This window comes from Saccharomyces mikatae (assembly GCF_947241705.1).
Source record: "Saccharomyces mikatae IFO 1815 strain IFO1815 genome assembly, chromosome: 1".
NCBI classification, from domain to species: Eukaryota; Fungi; Ascomycota; class Saccharomycetes; order Saccharomycetales; family Saccharomycetaceae; genus Saccharomyces; species Saccharomyces mikatae.
Genome location: NC_079256.1, coordinates 18,216 through 39,187, shown reverse-complemented (window position 1 = coordinate 39,187; position 20,972 = coordinate 18,216). Strand labels below are relative to the sequence as shown.

At 40.2% G+C, this 20,972-nt stretch overlaps 4 protein-coding genes across 4 annotated transcripts; 2 read left to right on the top strand and 2 right to left on the bottom strand.

Annotated features, from left to right (window-relative positions):
• Positions 1-362: 362 nt before the first annotated feature.
• On the bottom strand, positions 363-1,616 carry BDH2 (putative dehydrogenase BDH2; the record flags this gene model as incomplete). Its single annotated transcript, XM_056226825.1, has 1 exon — positions 363-1,616. One exon carries the CDS (start codon positions 1,614-1,616, stop codon positions 363-365), a length of 1,254 nt encoding a protein of 417 aa, XP_056080172.1.
• Positions 1,617-2,106: 490 nt separating this feature from the next.
• On the bottom strand, positions 2,107-3,480 carry GDH3 (glutamate dehydrogenase (NADP(+)) GDH3; the record flags this gene model as incomplete). The annotated part of the gene is made up of 1 exon (XM_056226714.1): positions 2,107-3,480. One exon carries the CDS (start codon positions 3,478-3,480, stop codon positions 2,107-2,109), a length of 1,374 nt encoding a protein of 457 aa, XP_056080171.1.
• A 3,279-nt stretch (positions 3,481-6,759) lies between these two features.
• Positions 6,760-13,134, top strand: FLO9 (flocculin FLO9; the record flags this gene model as incomplete). The annotated part of the gene is made up of 1 exon (XM_056226603.1): positions 6,760-13,134. One exon carries the CDS (start codon positions 6,760-6,762, stop codon positions 13,132-13,134), a length of 6,375 nt encoding a protein of 2,124 aa, XP_056080170.1.
• Positions 13,135-15,962: 2,828 nt separating this feature from the next.
• SEO1 (putative permease SEO1) lies at positions 15,963-17,747 on the top strand (the record flags this gene model as incomplete). Its single annotated transcript, XM_056226492.1, has 1 exon — positions 15,963-17,747. The coding sequence occupies one exon, from the start codon at positions 15,963-15,965 to the stop codon at positions 17,745-17,747; it is 1,785 nt and encodes a 594-aa protein (XP_056080169.1).
• Positions 17,748-20,972: the final 3,225 nt, after the last annotated feature.

Genomic DNA, 20,972 nt, shown 5'->3' with positions numbered 1-20,972 from the left:
TTCCGTGGAGAACTTGTTCCATTTTTATATGTCAATTTTTTTTTTCTTCATTCTTCACTTATTATCAAATCCACGAACATGTTGAACTCCCTAAGGGGGAAAAAGGACAGGAAAGAACAGGAAGATACGGGTCCTTCCGCTCCGTTTGAAACGCCAAAAGGTGTAAAAGAACAGTGTCAACACAATTAACGCTGTTTGAATATGCTAACTGTTGCCCCCATTGGCTTGATAGGTGTACATATGCCGTATATAGAAGTATTGCAGAGAAAGATCGCGTCAGAGGATGTGGGTGTATAAGGTATTAGATTACAGGAACGTGTATCTTAGCAGAGGATTAACGTGAGGATTTGCGAGTAACTCAATTATGTATGACGCAGCTTGGCCTCGTTTATGGACTCCCGTAATCTTTCTTGATTTTTGAAAGTGCTAAGCTCGGAAATATCCTTCTTTTCGTTATCGGCTTCCTTGTTTAATTCTCCGTGGTTATTAGGAGTCAAAATAATCTTAATGGTAGACTCCTTTTCGTTTATCAACTTCATGATGGCACCGTTCAAACCGTCTTCGATGTTGACCCTTCCCGTTATCATATGTCTCGCCTTGGCCACATCGATCCTGCGTTCTTCCAAGGCCTCGATTACAGCTTCAAAATCGTGGTGTGTATAGCACATGGACCCCATATACTTTCTCTCGTGAAGCGTAATGTCCATCGGCGAAAACTGTATTTTGTGATGACCCCACATGGCCAAGTTGACGGCAGTACCTCTGAACGTGAGACATTGAATGGCAGCATTTAATGTGACCTCCAACCCGGAGCAATCAAATGTGTAGTCAAATCCGTCACCACCTTCAGCAACTGACCTCAGATAGTCGATGCTTTCCCTGGCAGCGTGCTCGGTTGGGTCATAAACCCTGGCACCCATTTTCTCAGCCAGCTCTCTCCTCAACTTGGCAGGCTCTGAAACGACTATGTCCCTGCAACCGGCTGCGTTCAACGCTAGTATAGTTCCTAGACCAATGGGGCCAGCACCAATGATCAACGCAGTAGACCCTGCTTTAAACTCACAGACACTGATCGCGTGCCAGCACACGGCCAAGGGCTGGATCAAAGCCGCAACATCCAGCGGTACGAAGTCCGGCACTTTGTAGCAATGAGATTCGTTCATCACAACACGCTCTGCAAACCCACCACTTTGCACACCTGCTCCGCAAAGTCCCAGATACGAACAGATATTGTAGTAGCCCTTTTTGCAAGCAGCACACCATTCCTTGTCAACGTTCGGCGACTCGGGCCAACGATAACGGTCCCTGCATGTACCTGTGGGCTCGACAACCACTTTGTCCCCGACTTTGAGGTGTGCAACACCAGGTCCTACCTCCAAGACTGTGCCAGCCATTTCGTGGCCCATCGCCTGTGGTAACGGATTGTGACTGATCTCATGTGTGTGTCCATCCTCAGGAAAAAAGATAGGACCATCGGTGTACTCGTGTAAGTCCGTACCGCAAATACCACACCATGCGATATCAATCACAAGCTCATCCGGAGCCACGATGCGTGGCTCCTTCAGACTGTTGGTGAACCTAATGTCACCCTTACCGAAATACGCTAAGGCTTTCATAATAAAAAAATGTTTGATAATTCGTTGTTGTTGTTGTTGTTGTTAACTCTATACTGTATTAATCGCTTAATAACTTGATGATGATCCTACACTTGCCAAGATTCAAGATCTGCGAAACTGCAGGTGGGTCGAGCTGTTACTACAAACACATTCCGCCATCCTTATATATGTGTACATCTTCAGCACCATCCACTTAACCTGCTGCTAATAGCTGCACCTGTCGGTTTACTGACACAGCCGTGGTAGCAACCCCCTTGCTTGGTCCTCCTTATCATATCTGAACTAGCTAGACTAACCCCTTTAAGTTGCCTAGCTTAATTGCTTGAAACGCTGCCCTCACAAACTCCTCACCCCGCACGGCCACAAAAACTTCCGCGGAGCTCAGGGGTCCTCTTCCGTAATACTGAACCCTGTTTATGAGGTTAGTTAAAGTAGAACACAATACTACATTACACAGATAATTACGAACAAAAAAAAATAGCGCTTACGACTAGAAAACGTCTCCTTGATCAAGCATGGCATCAGCTACCATGACGAAGCTCGCAATGTTGGCCCCCTTGACCAATGATGGTAGGGTCTTGGTGTTTTTCTCCGTGGAGTAGTCTTGTGCGGCTTGTATGCAGTCGTTGAAGCAGTTAATCATTATCTTCTTCAATTCTTGATCTACACGCTCGGCAGTCCAAGTGACCTTTTGCGAATTCTGAGCCATTTCCAGACCGGATACTGCTACGCCACCTAGGTTAGCTGCCTTTGGGGGCCCGAACCAGACGGCGTCGTTAGCATTGGTTGCAGTGCTACGCGCTGTTTCGAAAACAGAGATGGCCTCAGGTGTTGAGCCCATGTTTGCACCTTCGGCAACAAACTTTACGCCGGATGCTACTAGGACCTTGGCTTCATCACCACTAACCTCGTTTTGAGTGGCACAGGGCAGGGCAATATCCACGTCGGCCACGTGGGTCCATGGGCGTGCCCTTGCTATATACTTGATCTTACATTCGCTGAAGGTTGCGTAGTCATCAACGATTTCTTTCAAGGACTTGAAACGGATCTTGGCTGCAGCGATGTCGCTGATTTGCTCCGACGTAATACCAGTCTCGGAGACAATGCATCCCTTCGAGTCTGATAACGACACCACAATACCACCCAGCTCGATAACTTTCAAAGCTGCATATTGCGCCACGTTACCGCTTCCGGAGATTGTCACACGCTTGCCCTCGAACGACTCCTTGCCGTTTGTAGCATAATCGATCATCGCTTGCGTATAGTAGACTAACCCGAAGCCAGTGGCCTCCGGCCTAATGAGCGAGCCACCCCAATTCAAACCCTTACCGGTCAAAACACCTTCCCAAGAGTTCTTGTACGATCTGTAAGCCCCAAACAAGTAACCAATCTCACGGCCACCAACACCAATATCACCCGCGGGGACATCCGTATCCTTGCCAATATGCTTGCTTAATTCTCTCATGAACGCGTAGCAAATCCTTCTGATCTCATTGTCAGACTTGCCTTTTAAATCTACACACAGACCACCTTTAGCACCACCCATGTCTAATCCAGTGAGGGCGTTCTTGAAGATTTGTTCAAACCCCAGAAATTTCAGTATGGACAGGTTCACCGATGGGTGAAAGCGCAGTCCACCCTTGTAAGGCCCCTTTGTTGAGTTGAACTGCACTCTGTATCCCTGTGCCACTTCTTGCTCGCCCTTGTCATTTTCCCATGTGACTCTGAATTGAATGCTTCTCTCCGGAACAGAAACAATAGGTAGTACTTTCCTATACTGTGGAAATTTCTCAAAGATTCGTGAGTCCTCCACAGAAGAAACAATCTCATCGTAAGCCTGCTGAAATTCGGGTTCACTTGTCATTTTCCTTTTCGCCTTTCTTTTTGGGGTGATTTTGTTGCTACTTCACTATCTATCTATCTATATACATAATAGCTTATGTGCTTTTATATAATTGATTTCGAAGGGCCAGAAACAGCTTGTCAATATCTCTTTATTCAAAGGTAACGTGAAAACCAAAAGCCTTCTTTCAGAGGAGCAGTCAGGTCATCATTTTCTTCCACAGCCATAGCACTCACTATACAATAGCCTATTATTACTGATGTTGCCATCCTATATTGATAAGGAATACCCTTCAAAAATTGACTGGATCCCTCTCCGCATTTTTTCGTTCTACGTGAAGGCTGGACCAATCAAGCCAACTGAAGGGAGAAAAAAGAAAAGGTAGTAGTCTCATTCCTTGTGAGAAAAGTCTCCACTGATGTTACTATGTAATTCAAGGATACTTCTTTCTTTCTTTTGATAATTTTCATCAAGGCCTCCTTGGTTTCAAATAATCTCGCTCGTTCATTTGCACAGAGACATTCCGAAAACCAAAATAGTGGTTATCAGCCGTTTCTAGAACGGATGGTTCGTTCCCCTATGGGATTGATGTAGTTAAAAAGAATACCGTCGTGATATCGAGATTATACGTGTCAGGCAGGGTTTTTTCTTCCAGATCAGAATTAACCCTTTTTTATTATATTCTATATAATATGTAAGGGTCCTTTCAGTGCTTGAAAAATATAATTTATAACAAAACGTTAAAAAAGCAAACTTTGCAATAATAATTCCTTTGGGTACGGAATTATATGACTAGAGAATTTTTGCCTATGTCATTGGGATTATGCTCTTTGCTTATTCTACCTAACAGAATGTTTAAATCAAAACTACATACCAGGTTAGGGTATGTAGTTTTTTGAATATGTGAGGGAGCATGAGCAGAAACTTAAAAATACCGGTTCTTTCAAAACTGGTCCGTTATTAATTTTATTCTATCATCTAGACTTTCTGCTAGCTTTTAACACATCCATCCTAACTTTTGCTTGTCAGACAATGCATCTAGATTATGACAGGGCTAACCATTGCAAATTCTGCGTGGAAAAAGAGCTTGCCAATTTGCTTATTAAAGTATTCACTGCACTAGACCAACTGATGTGCCCATGTGAGAACTTTGGATGAAGCAAAAGCTTTGGTACAAAGTTAATCAGAAGTATAATAAACGTGGCACACGCCATTATCAAGAATTCAAGTATATGAGAAAAGAAATACTTTAATGTAACTGCCTAAATGTAGGGCGAATCAGACGAAACCGATGCTACTATTTTCTCAATCTTCAACTACCCACAAGAACATGTAGGTACTATGAAAAACTTTTTTTCCCTTATGCCATGCTAAACATGGGTTGTAAATATTCTGGTCGACTAGAAACAGTAAACAGGACGATCCTCACTACATCAACATTCGATGAAGACCAGTGTATAGCGTCTTGCCAACCAATTTCAGTGGTTGCTAATTAACAAACAAGTTCTCACTGTCAGACGTCATTAGATCCCTACGATGTTGCCTCGGTACTTCCTACTACTACCACGATATGATAGTGTGAACAACTAATATCCGAGTCATAAAAGTAAACCAGAAACTTTTTTTTTCCACATAGTTATTTCAAGAATACATGTCCACTAAGGGAGACACCTGCAAAGCCGAAGATTACAGAAACGTGCATGAAAAAATACGGTTTGCTGCACCTTAACTTTATCTCAACAACAAATGAAGCGCAAAATCCCCGCAAAGCAGTAATCTGTTTATAGAGTTCATAGGGTCTTTAAACCGTTTCTGGCGTGGTTTAATTTTTAGTTTGCCAGCCACATATCTCTTTTGCTTACATAAATCAATTTTTTCGCTTACATAAATTAGCGTTTGCCATTGAAAATATCTGAAAGTATTAAGAAGTTGCCTACATGACGTAATTTGGTTGCTTTTATTTCCTCAAAACAAACCAAAACTTGGAAAAAGAAAGTGGCGTTTTCTGATTTGCCTTACAATTGCAAGAGGCTTGGCAGGTACAATTTTTAACTGCGACAGAAGGAACGATCTGCAGTTTTTTGTTGGACTTTCACTTTGTCGTGATAGCACTTTCCTAAACTTTGTAATGAGTCCGTTGAATTGAACGACTTGTCTAGAGGCCGCCGTGCTGAAAATAAAGCATGTATCATAACGTGTAAAATGGACTGGACTGTGCACTGATCACTTTGAAGATCATGTAAAACTAAACTGTATTACCAATAAATAACTTTTAAACTTTTCAAATATTTGTCGTACGCCCTTGAGCGCCCCCAAGAGAAAAAAGCTATAACAAAAACGTCTCTTGTTTACCTTTGGAATCTGCACTTGAAGAGAACATTTAAAAGAAGTATTCCGTCCGCTGATTTCCGTATTATAGGCACCGATATCTAGTTGGAAGCAGGTGCGAAGGATTTTTTTTTTCAGAAACCACCAATCTCTTTTCTAGGAAACATTTGGTGATGCTAAGTTTTAGCAGCTTTTCGAGCCTAACCTTAATTCTAGTCAACTCTCAAATATTATTCTCCTATGGCTGTTTCTATAGTATTTTTATCGTATTGCGCGCCTATCTGGGCAAAAAAACTTTACTTGACATTGGAATTGCATAGGTTTTTCTTCTTTTGGCCCAGAAAAATGCAACTATATCGTTCTAGAATTTTTCTACAGTCTTTTTATGAGATGACTACGTGAGAAAGTACTAAAAAGGCAAAGCAGGCTATTTGTCAATACCGCTATTGATTTCTAGATCTGCCAAACATCCTAGTTTATTTCCTGGCGGTGATTCTTAGTAGTTCACTTTGAGCAATGTGTATCTCCCTTTCAAATAGACCGAAAACAACAGGAAATGCTGGAAATTCTCCCCTGTTCGGGAGTACCTTCAAGCACGTCTTAAAGGGATTTGTACATCATAGGTAGTTTTTCTTCCATGTCTGGCCTTGTATTTTTTTTGTTTCTGATCAGTCCCGCTGCATAAAGAAAACGTTTACCATCACATCAATTAAAAATAATAATTCAAACTCTATCGGGATCATAGCACAGAATTTCAGTAGCTAGAAAAGTCTTCCGGTTCAAGATAATCATACCCCCACTATGTAGAAGTATTGTCCCACCAAATTATTTCATCTGCGTATATATTACATCAATCATGATGATTAACAGATTTCACCTGCGCTTACGCTTAATCTTCATTCGAGCTATTCAACATGTACTCTCTTGAAGTTCGCAATCTAAAACTAATGATTGTAAAATAAACTCCCAACTATGTCTATAACACATCATTTTTTATTATTAGCAACTCTTGTGTTACTGGGACTAGCTAATGTCGCGTCTGCAATTACAGCAGCGTGCTTGCCAACGAACCTAAGAAAGAATGGGATGAATATTAACTTTTACCAGTATTCGTTAAAGGATTCATCAACGTACTCAAATGCAGAATACATGGCTTATCAATATGCAAATAAAGTTAAACTGGGCTCTGTTAGTGGACAGACGGATATTTCCATCAACTATAATCTTCCCTGTGTCACCTCTTCAGGTACATTTAAGTGCCCCCAAGAAAATGCTTATGGGGATTGGGGATGTAGAGGTAAAGGTCAGTGCTCCAACAGTCAAGGAATTTCATACTGGGGTACAGATCTTTTTGGATTCTACACTACCCCAACAAATGTTACTCTAGAAATGACAGGTTACTTTTTGCCACCAGAGACAGGATCTTACACGTTTTCTTTTGCTACAGTAGATGATTCAGCAATTCTATCAATTGGTGGTTACGCAGCATTTGATTGTTGTGCGCAACAACAACCTCCCATAACATCGACAAACTTCACAATTAATGGTGTCAAGCCATGGCATAAAAGCTTGCCATCTAACATCAAAGGTTCTGTCTATATGTATGCTGGTTACTACTATCCGATGAAGATCGTTTACTCTAATGCTGTTTCATGGGGTTCACTTCCAATTAGTGTAACACTGCCAGATGGTACTATTGTTAGTGATGATTTTGAAGGATATGTTTATTCCTTTGATAACAATCTAAGTCAACCTAATTGTACCATCTTAGATCCTTCAAATTATACAGCTTCAGACATTATAACAACCACGACAGAAGCATGGACTGGAACATTCACCACTGAATCTACCCAGATGACCACTATTACCGGGCTTAATGGGTTGAAAACTGACGAAACCATCATTGTCATTAGAACGCCCACCACTGTCAGCACCGTCACCACCACAACAGAAGCATGGACTGGCACATTCACTACTGAATCCACCCAAAGAACTATTGTTAACGGTACCAATGGGTTGAAAACTGACGAAACCATCATTGTCATTAGAACGCCCACCACTGTCAGCACCGTCACCACCACAACAGAAGCATGGACCGGTACGTTTACCACCGAATCTACCCAGATGACCACACTCACTGGCACAAATGGGCTGGCAACTGACGAAACCATCATTGTCATTAGAACGCCCACCACTGTCAGCACCGTCACCACCACAACAGAAGCATGGACTGGCACATTCACTACTGAATCCACCCAAAGAACTATTGTTAACGGTACCAATGGGTTGAAAACTGACGAAACCATCATTGTCATTAGAACGCCCACCACTGTCTGCACCGTCACCACCACAACAGAAGCATGGACTGGCACATTCACTACTGAATCCACCCAAAGAACTATTGTTAACGGTACCAATGGGTTGAAAACTGACGAAACCATCATTGTCATTAGAACGCCCACCACTGTCAGCACCGTCACCACCACAACAGAAGCATGGACTGGCACATTCACTACTGAATCCACCCAAAGAACTATTGTTAACGGTACCAATGGGTTGAAAACTGACGAAACCATCATTGTCATTAGAACGCCCACCACTGTCTGCACCGTCACCACCACAACAGAAGCATGGACTGGCACATTCACTACTGAATCTACCCAGATGACCACACTCACTGGCACAAATGGGCTGGCAACTGACGAAACCATCATTGTCATTAGAACGCCCACCACTGTCAGCACCGTCACCACCACAACAGAAGCATGGACCGGTACGTTTACCACCGAATCTACCCAGATGACCACACTCACTGGCACAAATGGGCTGGCAACTGACGAAACCATCATTGTCATTAGAACGCCCACCACTGTCAGCACCGTCACCACCACAACAGAAGCATGGACTGGCACATTCACTACTGAATCCACCCAAAGAACTATTGTTAACGGTACCAATGGGTTGAAAACTGACGAAACCATCATTGTCATTAGAACGCCCACCACTGTCAGCACCGTCACCACCACAACAGAAGCATGGACCGGTACGTTTACCACCGAATCTACCCAGATGACCACACTCACTGGCACAAATGGGCTGGCAACTGACGAAACCATCATTGTCATTAGAACGCCCACCACTGTCAGCACCGTCACCACCACAACAGAAGCATGGACTGGCACATTCACTACTGAATCCACCCAAAGAACTATTGTTAACGGTACCAATGGGTTGAAAACTGACGAAACCATCATTGTCATTAGAACGCCCACCACTGTCAGCACCGTCACCACCACAACAGAAGCATGGACCGGTACGTTTACCACCGAATCTACCCAGATGACCACACTCACTGGCACAAATGGGCTGGCAACTGACGAAACCATCATTGTCATTAGAACGCCCACCACTGTCAGCACCGTCACCACCACAACAGAAGCATGGACCGGTACGTTTACTACCGAATCTACCCAGATGACCACACTCACTGGCACAAATGGGCTGGCAACTGACGAGACCGTCATTGTTATCAGAACACCAAGCAGTGTCAGCTCATCCAGTGCTCCATCATCATCAAGTGTAGCAGGTCTGATCACCACGACCACTGAACCATGGTCTGGTAGTTTCACCACCACGACCACGGAAATGAGCACTTTCACCGGTACGAACGGTAACCCAACTGACGAGACCGTCATTGTCATCAGAACACCAAGCAGTGTCAGCTCATCCAGTGCTCCATCATCATCAAGTGTAGCAGGTTTGATCATCACCACCACTGAAGCATGGTCTGGTACGTTCACCACTGAATCTACCCAGATAACCACACTCACTGGCACAAATGGGCTGGCAACTGACGAAACCGTCATTGTTATCAGAACACCAAGCAGTGTCAGCTCATCCAGTGCTCCATCATCATCAAGTGTAGCAGGTCTGATCACCACGACCACTGAACCATGGTCTGGTAGTTTCACCACCACGACCACGGAAATGAGCACTTTCACCGGTACGAACGGTAACCCAACTGACGAGACCGTCATTGTCATCAGAACACCAAGCAGTGTCAGCTCATCCAGTGCTCCATCATCATCAAGTGTAGCAGGTCTGATCACCACGACTACTGAACCATGGTCTGGTACTTTCACCACGACAACCACGGAAATGAGCACTTTCACTGGTACTAATGGTAACCCAACTGACGAGACCGTCATTGTTATCAGAACACCAAGCAGTGTCAGCTCATCCAGTGCTCCATCATCATCAAGTGTAGCAGGTCTAATCACCACGACCACTGAACCATGGTCTGGTACTTTCACCACCACGACCACTCAAATGACTATCGTTAACGGTACTGATGGCAATCCAACTGACGAAACTGTTATTGTTATCAGAACACCAAGCAGTGTCAGCTCATCCAGTGCTCAATCATCATCAAGTGTAGCAGGTTTGATCATCACCACCACTGAAGCATGGTCTGGTACGTTCACCACTGAATCTACCCAGATAACCACACTCACTGGCACAAATGGGCTGGCAACTGACGAAACCGTCATTGTTATCAGAACACCAAGCAGTGTCAGCTCATCCAGTGCTCCATCATCATCAAGTGTAGCAGGTCTAATCACCACGACCACTGAACCATGGTCTGGTACTTTCACCACCACGACCACTCAAATGACTATCGTTAACGGTACTGATGGCAATCCAACTGACGAAACTGTTATTGTTATCAGAACACCAAGCAGTGTCAGCTCATCCAGTGCTCAATCATCATCAAGTGTAGCAGGTTTGATCATCACCACCACTGAAGCATGGTCTGGTACGTTCACCACTGAATCTACCCAGATAACCACACTCACTGGCACAAATGGGCTGGCAACTGACGAAACCGTCATTGTTATCAGAACACCAAGCAGTGTCAGCTCATCCAGTGCTCCATCATCATCAAGTGTAGCAGGTTTGATCATCACCACCACTGAAGCATGGTCTGGTACGTTCACCACTGAATCTACCCAGATAACCACACTCACTGGCACAAATGGGCTGGCAACTGACGAAACCGTCATTGTTATCAGAACACCAAGCAGTGTCAGCTCATCCAGTGCTCCATCATCATCAAGTGTAGCAGGTCTAATCACCACGACCACTGAACCATGGTCTGGTACTTTCACCACCACGACCACTCAAATGACTATCGTTAACGGTACTGATGGCAATCCAACTGACGAAACTGTTATTGTTATCAGAACACCAAGCAGTGTCAGCTCATCCAGTGCTCAATCATCATCAAGTGTAGCAGGTCTGATCACCACGACCACTGAACCATGGTCTGGTACTTTCACCACCACGACCACGGAAATGAGCACTTTCACCGGTACGAACGGTAACCCAACTGACGAGACCGTCATTGTTATCAGAACACCAAGCAGTGTCAGCTCATCCAGTGCTCCATCATCATCAAGTGTAGCAGGTCTGATCACCACGACTACTGAACCATGGTCTGGTACTTTCACCACGACAACCACGGAAATGAGCACTTTCACTGGTACTAATGGTAACCCAACTGACGAGACCGTCATTGTTATCAGAACACCAAGCAGTGTCAGCTCATCCAGTGCTCCATCATCATCAAGTGTAGCAGGTCTAATCACCACGACCACTGAACCATGGTCTGGTACTTTCACCACCACGACCACTCAAATGACTATCGTTAACGGTACTGATGGCAATCCAACTGACGAAACTGTTATTGTTATCAGAACACCAAGCAGTGTCAGCTCATCCAGTGCTCAATCATCATCAAGTGTAGCAGGTCTGATCACCACGACCACTGAACCATGGTCTGGTACTTTCACCACCACGACCACTCAAATGACTATCGTTAACGGTACTGATGGCAATCCAACTGACGAGACCGTCATTGTTATCAGAACACCAAGCAGTGTCAGCTCATCCAGTGCTCCATCATCATCAAGTGTAGCAGGTCTGATCACCACGACTACTGAACCATGGTCTGGTACTTTCACCACGACAACCACGGAAATGAGCACTTTCACTGGTACTAATGGTAACCCAACTGACGAGACCGTCATTGTTATCAAAACCCGAAGCAGTGCCAGCCCATCTAGTGTTACATCATTCACTCCAGGAAGTGTCATTAGTTCTGTCACACCTTCTCACCCAATTATCACGCCCTTGTACCCCAGCAACGGAAGTTCAGTTATCAGTTCTTCTACTGAATTCAAGGAACACCAAATAACGGTAAATTCAATATCTACCCTGATGTGTTCCTCTTGTGAGTCATCTGTATCCATATTTACATCTTCTGTTATAAGCACTAGTCCTTCCGAAACTCAAACTGGTCGAATTGATTCTTCTGGCAGCAACTTTAAAAATTATGAAACGAGTTACTCTTTTACCTCTAGTTTAGTAATTTCTAAGACCTCTAGACCTTTTGCCATTCAATATTCATCTTCCATTCCCACTACTGGTATTGTCAGTGTTGCAATTGAATCCGAGCTTCCTGACAGTAACACAGAAATTATTGGTTTAACTTCTACATCATCATCCAACACACAAAATACCGGAAACAAAATTATTCCTGGACTCTACCATGACCCTACTACTACCCAAAAAATAACTACAACGGCTACAAAAAGAAGTGAGAAAATCACTTCGGTTACTGTAACTTCCTGTAAATCTCATATGTGTACTGAATCGATTTTCTCTGTCGCCGTTACCACAGCCACAACTACCGTTAGCAGTATAACTACAAAATATAACACGTGGGACCCTATTTCTAGTGTAGGCTCAACAGAAAAAAATTCATTATTTACAGACACTCCTTGTGAGTCTAGTATCTGTTTCAACACCGTTCCACCTGCTATTATCTCTACAACCACAACTCCTATCAATTATGTCACTACAGTTAATCCCACACTGAACCCACAGACTACAAATGAGGCAGATGCTAGTTCCGGAATTCTCACTAGCACCACTGGTGCTCGTACTAGTTCAGAATCTGCTATAGCAAACACAATAAGTAACAGAAACGGTGCATTATCGTCTTCAGGATCTGGTCATGCTGAAGCACACTCAAAAATTACGACCAATAATATCAGCAACATAAATACCATTTCCTTCTCATCAGAAACTGCTAACACCAGGAAATCTACAACTTCGCAGTTGGGCATTGTCTCCCAACAATCTCTTACCACCTACATAAGTGCAATGCTTCAATTCAGTTCTGCCTCTTTAGAAATATCAAGCTACTTAGGTATCGCGAATGATCTAGTAGCCAATAGTGCTCTATGTGTCTTTATTTCCTCCGTATTGCTGGCAATCGTATGATAAGCGCATAAATTCTCTTTAATACTATTAATTCTACCTCTATACTCAACACAGGAATTATATAGCGTTTACACTTTGTTCTTTAATATCTTAAATAACTTATTATTTCATTCAATTGTTGTTTTAGTAAGTTTTAAGGAGCCACCTTAACGTGGTTTTGGGTTAATGATTAGTATTATCGGATGTTTAACCCAGAAATTTTTTGTCTTGAAAAATATTACTCTCACACATATGAAGTCCCACTTAAGATTATTTGATATGTTTATACCGTATTGCAGCTGTCATTTCACTTAATAGTGTTTCATAATGTTCCTTCCAATGTGAACTTCAAGTCAAGGACGCAAGAGTTCTGCTTTTCCCAAAGAATCTAAAATAGTATATTTCCTGAACGGAAATCGCAGAATATGCCTCGAGACATAACGTTTGTGTTCATAAGGAACCCATTTTATATATTTAATTGATATAGAAATCATAGAATTTTTAGTTGAACAAAACATGTCATTCCACATCGCATCGTTTTTTTTGTGAGTGTGATGCATTGGATATGCTTCTACGCCCTTTTAATGACTCAGCAATTGATCTCAGTGAATGTAGAATGCAGAGAACCCTTCTTGTGCAAAAAAGGCTATATGAGGAAATCAATCAAAAAGAAGTAAGGTGTTGCACTGTATCTTTCACTCCTGTTTCATGGGTTCCCACTCATGCTCGGGGGCTATTTTTATGTGAAGCAAAATAATTAGAAAATTTAATGACATTTGCAGTCATGAATTTGAATCCCATTTATTTATCAAGCTACATACCACTGCTCCTCAGAAGCACTGTTGAATCGGGGACAACAATTATAAATTCCCTTTCATAACCTGTGGGCTCATCGCCTGTAACAAATTGTTAAGCAAAGCGCTTTTATTTCGTTGCCGGAAATGAGCGACTTTTATCATTATTCTGCAAGAGAGAATTGGCATCCCACTGTTATTGGGTACAATCTGCAGATTTTGAGAACGTCTGTGTGCATTATAAAAGGCTTATTAAAAGATCAACCTTTTACAGAAAAGTAGTCTCAGCAGTTCAATCATACCCCATAACAATTATGAGGTGTATTTCAGGTCTGAGATTTGGCCAATACATGATTTCTCACTAGGTGAATTTTTATAACATACTCCAAGAATTTTGTAGTTTGAAAAGAGGATTACAGAATAACACCTCTTAGGGGGGGGACAGGTTTTAAACTTATCTACTGCTACTACTTTCGCTCAGGATCTCCAAACTATCTCGATAAACAGGTGTGTTTATGCATACTAACCGAAACACTAATATATACACGCAGCAAATTCGTACAGTAAGTTTTTAATTTATTTTGTTGTATGGAAAAGTGTAAAATTTTCCAGTATCTTTGGGCTCCATAATTATTACACATATTGAACAGAATGATATGAACAAAATTCTGTATGCCGTTTGCATTCCATAAAAAAAAAGAGTTTCAAGAACATGGTAGTCAATTGTATTCGCATGAAGCACGATAAAACAAAGTAATACACTACTGTACAACGGTTTCATGTGGGTTCAATGTAGCGACATCAATTGAATTTGGAAAGTGTTACAAGTAATTGATGCTGGATGAAAAACTGCTCTGGCTGTAAAAGGCGCTTTAAGATGATCTTATGATGCCTATGTAACAGTCATACGTATATATTTACTGTGTTATAATGTTCGTCATTGTAACTGGTGACACGGATAGTTTTTCTCTACTCATAGTCTAGTAGTTTTCTATATGAGTGACACAAATATACATTAGCTCATTGTAACCTAATGTGCTGGCTATTCAAATGAAATGAAGATAGCGAAGTATATTCTAGATCTACCTATATTGCCAGCAAAAGAGGCATGTTAGCTAGCACCCCTATTTCACAGGTAGCAGCAAGCAGTCACAATCCATCAATCATCTTCCTTAAGAGTGGTTTGCATCCGCTCTTCCTTCCATGGTCAACCAATGTAAGTCACTTCTTCAAGTGCCACTACTATTGCTGTATAAAGAACGATTCAGATTTAAGGCCCATACAAATTGTGTAAAAATGTTAGGGGTCCTAGCTTTCTTGGAATATAAGAGATAAACAAGTAGCAGATAAAAAATTCAAACGACGACAATAAACACTCTACGCTTCTATATATACGTAAATACATCGTCTAGTTAAGCCATTTACTTTTCCTACTAACGTCATTGGTCAAATATCTGCAACATCGCATGTTTTGTCTCAATTTTTTTGAGGCGTCAATTTTATGAGTGGATAATTGCATCGCAGCAGTACGTTGTGGAAGGATGTGCACAAACTCGGAATTGGAGAAATTGGATCTTGTATATCCAACGTTCTACCCCTACATTTTAATGAGAATTTAAGCTAATATATGATGTGTAAGTCTTGAGGATTTGCTTTGCGAAATGACATTCTTCACAATAGTCAAATCACGTTCTGTGGCGTCTCTTCAACGTCTGCACAGTTTTCCGATTGTCCAATATGATCACTAGAAATAGTAAACTCTGTAACAATGGCTTTTTTTTACTGATTAGAGTTTGGTGCTAAGAGTGAACGAATCAGAAAGCAAGTAGAAGAACAGTATAGCGGGTGTCTTCACGAGTAGATAAGTGAACAAGCTGAGAGATTTATGTGTAGATGACGATGTTAATTATTATACAAAATATATTATATAAATGAGCACATGGTGCGTGTGTCATAATTATGAAATAAATAATTCATTTTTTAATTTTGCTTCCTATTTGTATTTATAAACTTATCGAATATAGTGAAACTGTTGCATACATAAATAAAGTATATATGTATTCAATTGCTAAAGAAATTATTGTAGATCCTTACAAAAGATTAAAGTGGGGATTTATTCCCGTGAAGAGACAGGTGGACGATTTACCAGATGATCGAGATTCCACAGAGGGTTTAGATATCTCTTCTAACACTATTCAGAGTAATGAAACATCTAAAAATATTATTACGACTACAAGTGAGAAGGATCAGCTACACTTTGAGACAACCAACTATAGTGAAAAGAAAGGCAGTAGAAGTGATACTGGAGGTTATGAATACAGGGATGAAGTTGATAGGCCATGGTGGAAATTTTTCGATGAACAGGAGTATCGTATCAATAAAAAGGAAAGATCACACAATAAATGGTATAGTTGGTTCAAAGAAGGTACATCTTATAATGAAAAAAAACTATTAATCAAACTAGACGTTTTGTTAGCCTTTTACTCTTGCATTGCTTATTGGATCAAATATTTGGATACTGTTAATATTAACAATGCCTACGTTTCAGGCATGAAAGAGGACTTAGGCTTTCGAGGCAACGATTTAGTTCATACACAGGTGATGTATACAGTTGGTAACATCATTTTCCAACTACCTTTTTTAGTATACCTAAACAAACTTCCATTGAATTATATTTTACCATGCTTAGACTTGTGTTGGTCACTATTAACAGTTGGTGCAGCATATGTCAATTCTGTACCACACTTGAAGGCAATTAGATTTTTTATTGGTGCTTTTGAGGCACCAAGTTATTTGGCATATCAATACTTGTTCGGCTCATTTTACAAACATGATGAAATGGTGCGCCGTTCTGCTTTCTATTATTTAGGTCAATATATCGGTATCTTATCTGCTGGAGGAATCCAATCAGCAGTGTACTCGTCACTAAATGGCGTAAATGGATTGGAAGGGTGGAGGTGGAATTTTATTATCGACGCTATTGTGTCCGTTGTAGTAGGTCTTATCGGCTTCTACGCCCTACCAGGTGATCCATACAACTGCTATTCAATTTTCTTAACTGATGATGAAATCAGATTGGCTAGAAAACGATTAAAAGAAAACCAGACAGGTAAAAGTGATTTTGAAACAAAATTATTCGATTTCAAACTGTGGAAAACCATTTTTAGTGATTGGAAAATCTATATTCTATCTTTATGGAGTATATTTTGTTGGAATGACAGCAATGTTTCATCTGGTGCATACTTACTTTGGTTGAAATCTTTGAAACGATATTCTATTCCTAAGGTAAATCAGTTATCTATGATTACTCCAGGCTTAGGTATGGTTTATTTGATGCTTACCGGTATTATTGCAGATAAACTCCACTCTCGTTGGTTTGCGATTATCTTTACCCAGGTTTTCAATATCATTGGTAACTCCATATTAGCTGCTTGGGATGTCACCGAGGGAGCTAAATGGTTTGCATTTATGCTGCAATGTTTTGGCTGGGCTATGGCCCCTGTGTTATACTCATGGCAAAACGATATTTGTCGCAAAGATGCTCAAACTAGAGCAATTACTTTAGTTACAATGAATATTATGGCTCAAACATCTACTGCGTGGATAAGTGTTTTGGTATGGAAAACAGAGGAGTCTCCTAGATATCTCAAAGGATTTACCTTCACTGCATGTTCTGCTTTCTGTCTTTCAATTTGGACTATTGTTGTTCTTTACTTTTACAAACGTGACGAAAGGAATAATGCTAAAGAGAACGGTATCATACTCTACAACTCTAAATACGGTGAACAAAAGCCAACATCAAGAGAAGTCGAAAGTGTATCCATATCCGACGAAAAATAATATGAAACCAACCATTGCTTGATGCACGATTTTAACATCACATTCCCGCAGAATGCGTTTAAAGCAGCTTAATATTTCTTTAAAATAGGCGACATACATACATACATACATATATCTATTCATTTCTATTTGATGAATATACCTATAAATCTTAATTCAATAACTCTCATGAACAGTAATGTATCAGGCAAAACAAATAATTTGGTAAAACAATAGATTATACTCCGAAAACTGGTAATGGCTCAGATATTTGGTATTACGTTGAACTACAATGTGCAATTGCGCGATTTTTACAAAATCCACCACGTTGTAGAATTGTGCTGTATTCACTCTTATGGAAGTATAATTTTAGCTAACTGAATATGATGGTTGTTAATTCTATTGTACAAATGTGTATTGGTAATACCACTAAATTCTTAGTTTAACGTATCCGAATCTCACCATAATATTTTTCAAGAATTTTCTGCAGTATATTATAAAATATAGCTTCAGTTGGAAAAAGGCTATACCATTATCTGAAAGCTCCTTGGAAAATCAATGAATACAATACCACAGAGCTATTGACCAATAAATAGTAAGAGGTAGAGGAAGTTTCGATTTCTTATTCAAATCAAGAGTGTAAAGCGGATTCTCTTTTGAAAATGAAGACATGATTGAGTCAAATATTAGGAAGTGATAATAGTCTGTAATCGAATACATAAGATTATGAATGACGTGGAACTAAATGGGAGCGTTAAGCAAGATTCTACCGGGAGATCACCGCTACAGGTAAATACATTGTTGCAACATTATTTGAAATAGGTAATATGAAAAAGTAGCCGTGTACGATTAATGATGAGCCCATTACATTGATTGCTAGCACAATCAAAATACAACATCACCACTTTCCAGTGGTATAGCTGTTAAGAAGTCAGCAGTACTTTAATTTAATTAGAAAGCCACTGCTTGCGAAATGCAACAAATAAAGTTGCCATAACTCTATTATATACATTAGTACTGATATTGTCCTGTTGGAATCAAAATCAACTCTACCTGAGTTACTAGTATCACTACTTCATAATTTTATTCGTGTCCACTAGATTTTCTATCGTATGCGGCGTTAAAGATGATGTGGATTATGAGTGCCAATAGATAAAAATTCAAACAACCATCGAATTTAATGGAAGCTGAAGCAGAAGGTTTGATAATGTAATAGGATAAAGAATAAACCGTATAAAACGAAAGAAGAAACGATTTAATCGTTATGTAGGAGTATGGACCCCCTTTTGTTAATTTCTATTTACTCGAGGGAGAACTTCCAGTACTTTCTGTATATCCTAATAATAGAATCTTTGTTAAATCATGGAATCGCAACAATTGTTCTAAAACCAACCTAAATAACAATGCTGGTTGTATTGAGGACGCCTAGTCGGCGTATGTTTCATCACCTCTCTTTGTGTAGTACAAGGAGATCAGTTCTTATTTTCAAATAGCATGGACTTTTGAACTTTTATTTTTTAAGGTGACTTTTTAGACAGAAGCCTCTACACCGATATGTTGTTTTGCCATGTCATAGTATTTAACTATTTCGCCTTTCTTATTCTCGGCCACTATCGAAAGGAACCAAGTCACCAATTATTTTCCTGCCTCCAAGATACTTTGACCATTATCATGCCATTGCAGAAACTGACTCTAATTCAAACCTTCTTTGTATCTTTGATTTTCACGCATGATGTGTCTAGAAATAGCATAAAGGACTTTTTTATCGAAAGAGAATCTGGAAATTTACCAGCAGCGCGTTTTTTAAAGTACTGTAGATAACATTTATTCTGACATCAGTTTGCAAATACATATAGATTGTCTATAATATGAACAGTAACCAAGCGCACAATTTTTATACCAAGTGAACTTTCTAACATCGATACGAAATAAAAAGGCATTATACCGTCTACGCGTGAGGACCTGAGCCTCTCAGCAAATAGAAAGCCAATAAAACTGCAGGGCTGGATATGTTGGTCTATCATTCATCGAAAAGCTTCTCGATAACAACTCCAAAATTGATGGGTACAAAATCTAAATAATCGGAGAGGTGCCTTATTTAGCTCACAACAGAGTTGATCTGAATGACTGTTTCCAACAGTGCGAAGTTGATAATCTTTTTTTTGTAAAGTAAGGATCTTGTACTCCAATGGAGGTATATCAATTCAAAATTATATCATCAATGACAAAGTTGTCTATATTGATAGGTCAGCTAAGAGTATCATAACCAAATAGGGCCATACATTTTCATATGTTACTCTAGTACTATTAACAGGTTCATCTGCCATTTATCTCAGAAAAATTCTGTTAAGTAACTGAAACAATCACACAAAAATATAAGCTTTTTTGTGTACCGGACAACCACAAGCTTCAACAAAATATTAGAATTCAGCCAGATGTCATCCAAGTAAAAAAAAGCTGTTGTTGGAGGTAGTCTACTTGGTTTGGAGACTGGTAAACTTCTTAATGACATAAAAAGTTTTAATAAAATCATCATTTAGTTGATCAGACAGAGTGGCTACTATCACAACAACTATATGAAAAAAGTAAGAAAACTGTGGTGATCAAAGACGCTCTCGGAAAATTTTATACAGAATTAACATTAGTAAAGGGTGGTAAATATTTCCCTGGTGGTATTCGTGTTGACGATATACTTAATTATAAAAGGTTTTACTCTCTTGACAATGAGGATAACCCTTTTAGCTTTTCGACCTCAAAATTCATAACTGAATCATCAAAAAACCCTACAGATGATATTAATCAATCGTGTAATATGATGCACAAATATGTTCGTTTCATGATGTTTCATAGGCCACCTTACGAAAAGTTTCAAAAATGGATCTACTTTTTAGAAAAGTTGAAGAAAGAAACTAAGGTCATTACTGCATTGAAGATTGTTTACCTACACGTAAGCTAATATTTGATGATCAGATATACAATAAAGTTTTGACCTGCTCGTGTTGTCATTTCAACTACTCAAGAGCTGATTTATTTTGCTTAGACAATCCAAGTTATTCAAAGAGGTTATGAGTACTATGGGTACCGACTATTCCAATTGCGAATATGAAATAAATAAGCTTAGATAACACCGCTCAAATTTTAAAGAATAGTTTTGTTTGCGGTTCATAATAATGATCTGCTGAAGATATGGTAAAAATTGAGTAAAACTGACCTTGAGAGTGCCAAATCTATCACAAAACGTTATTT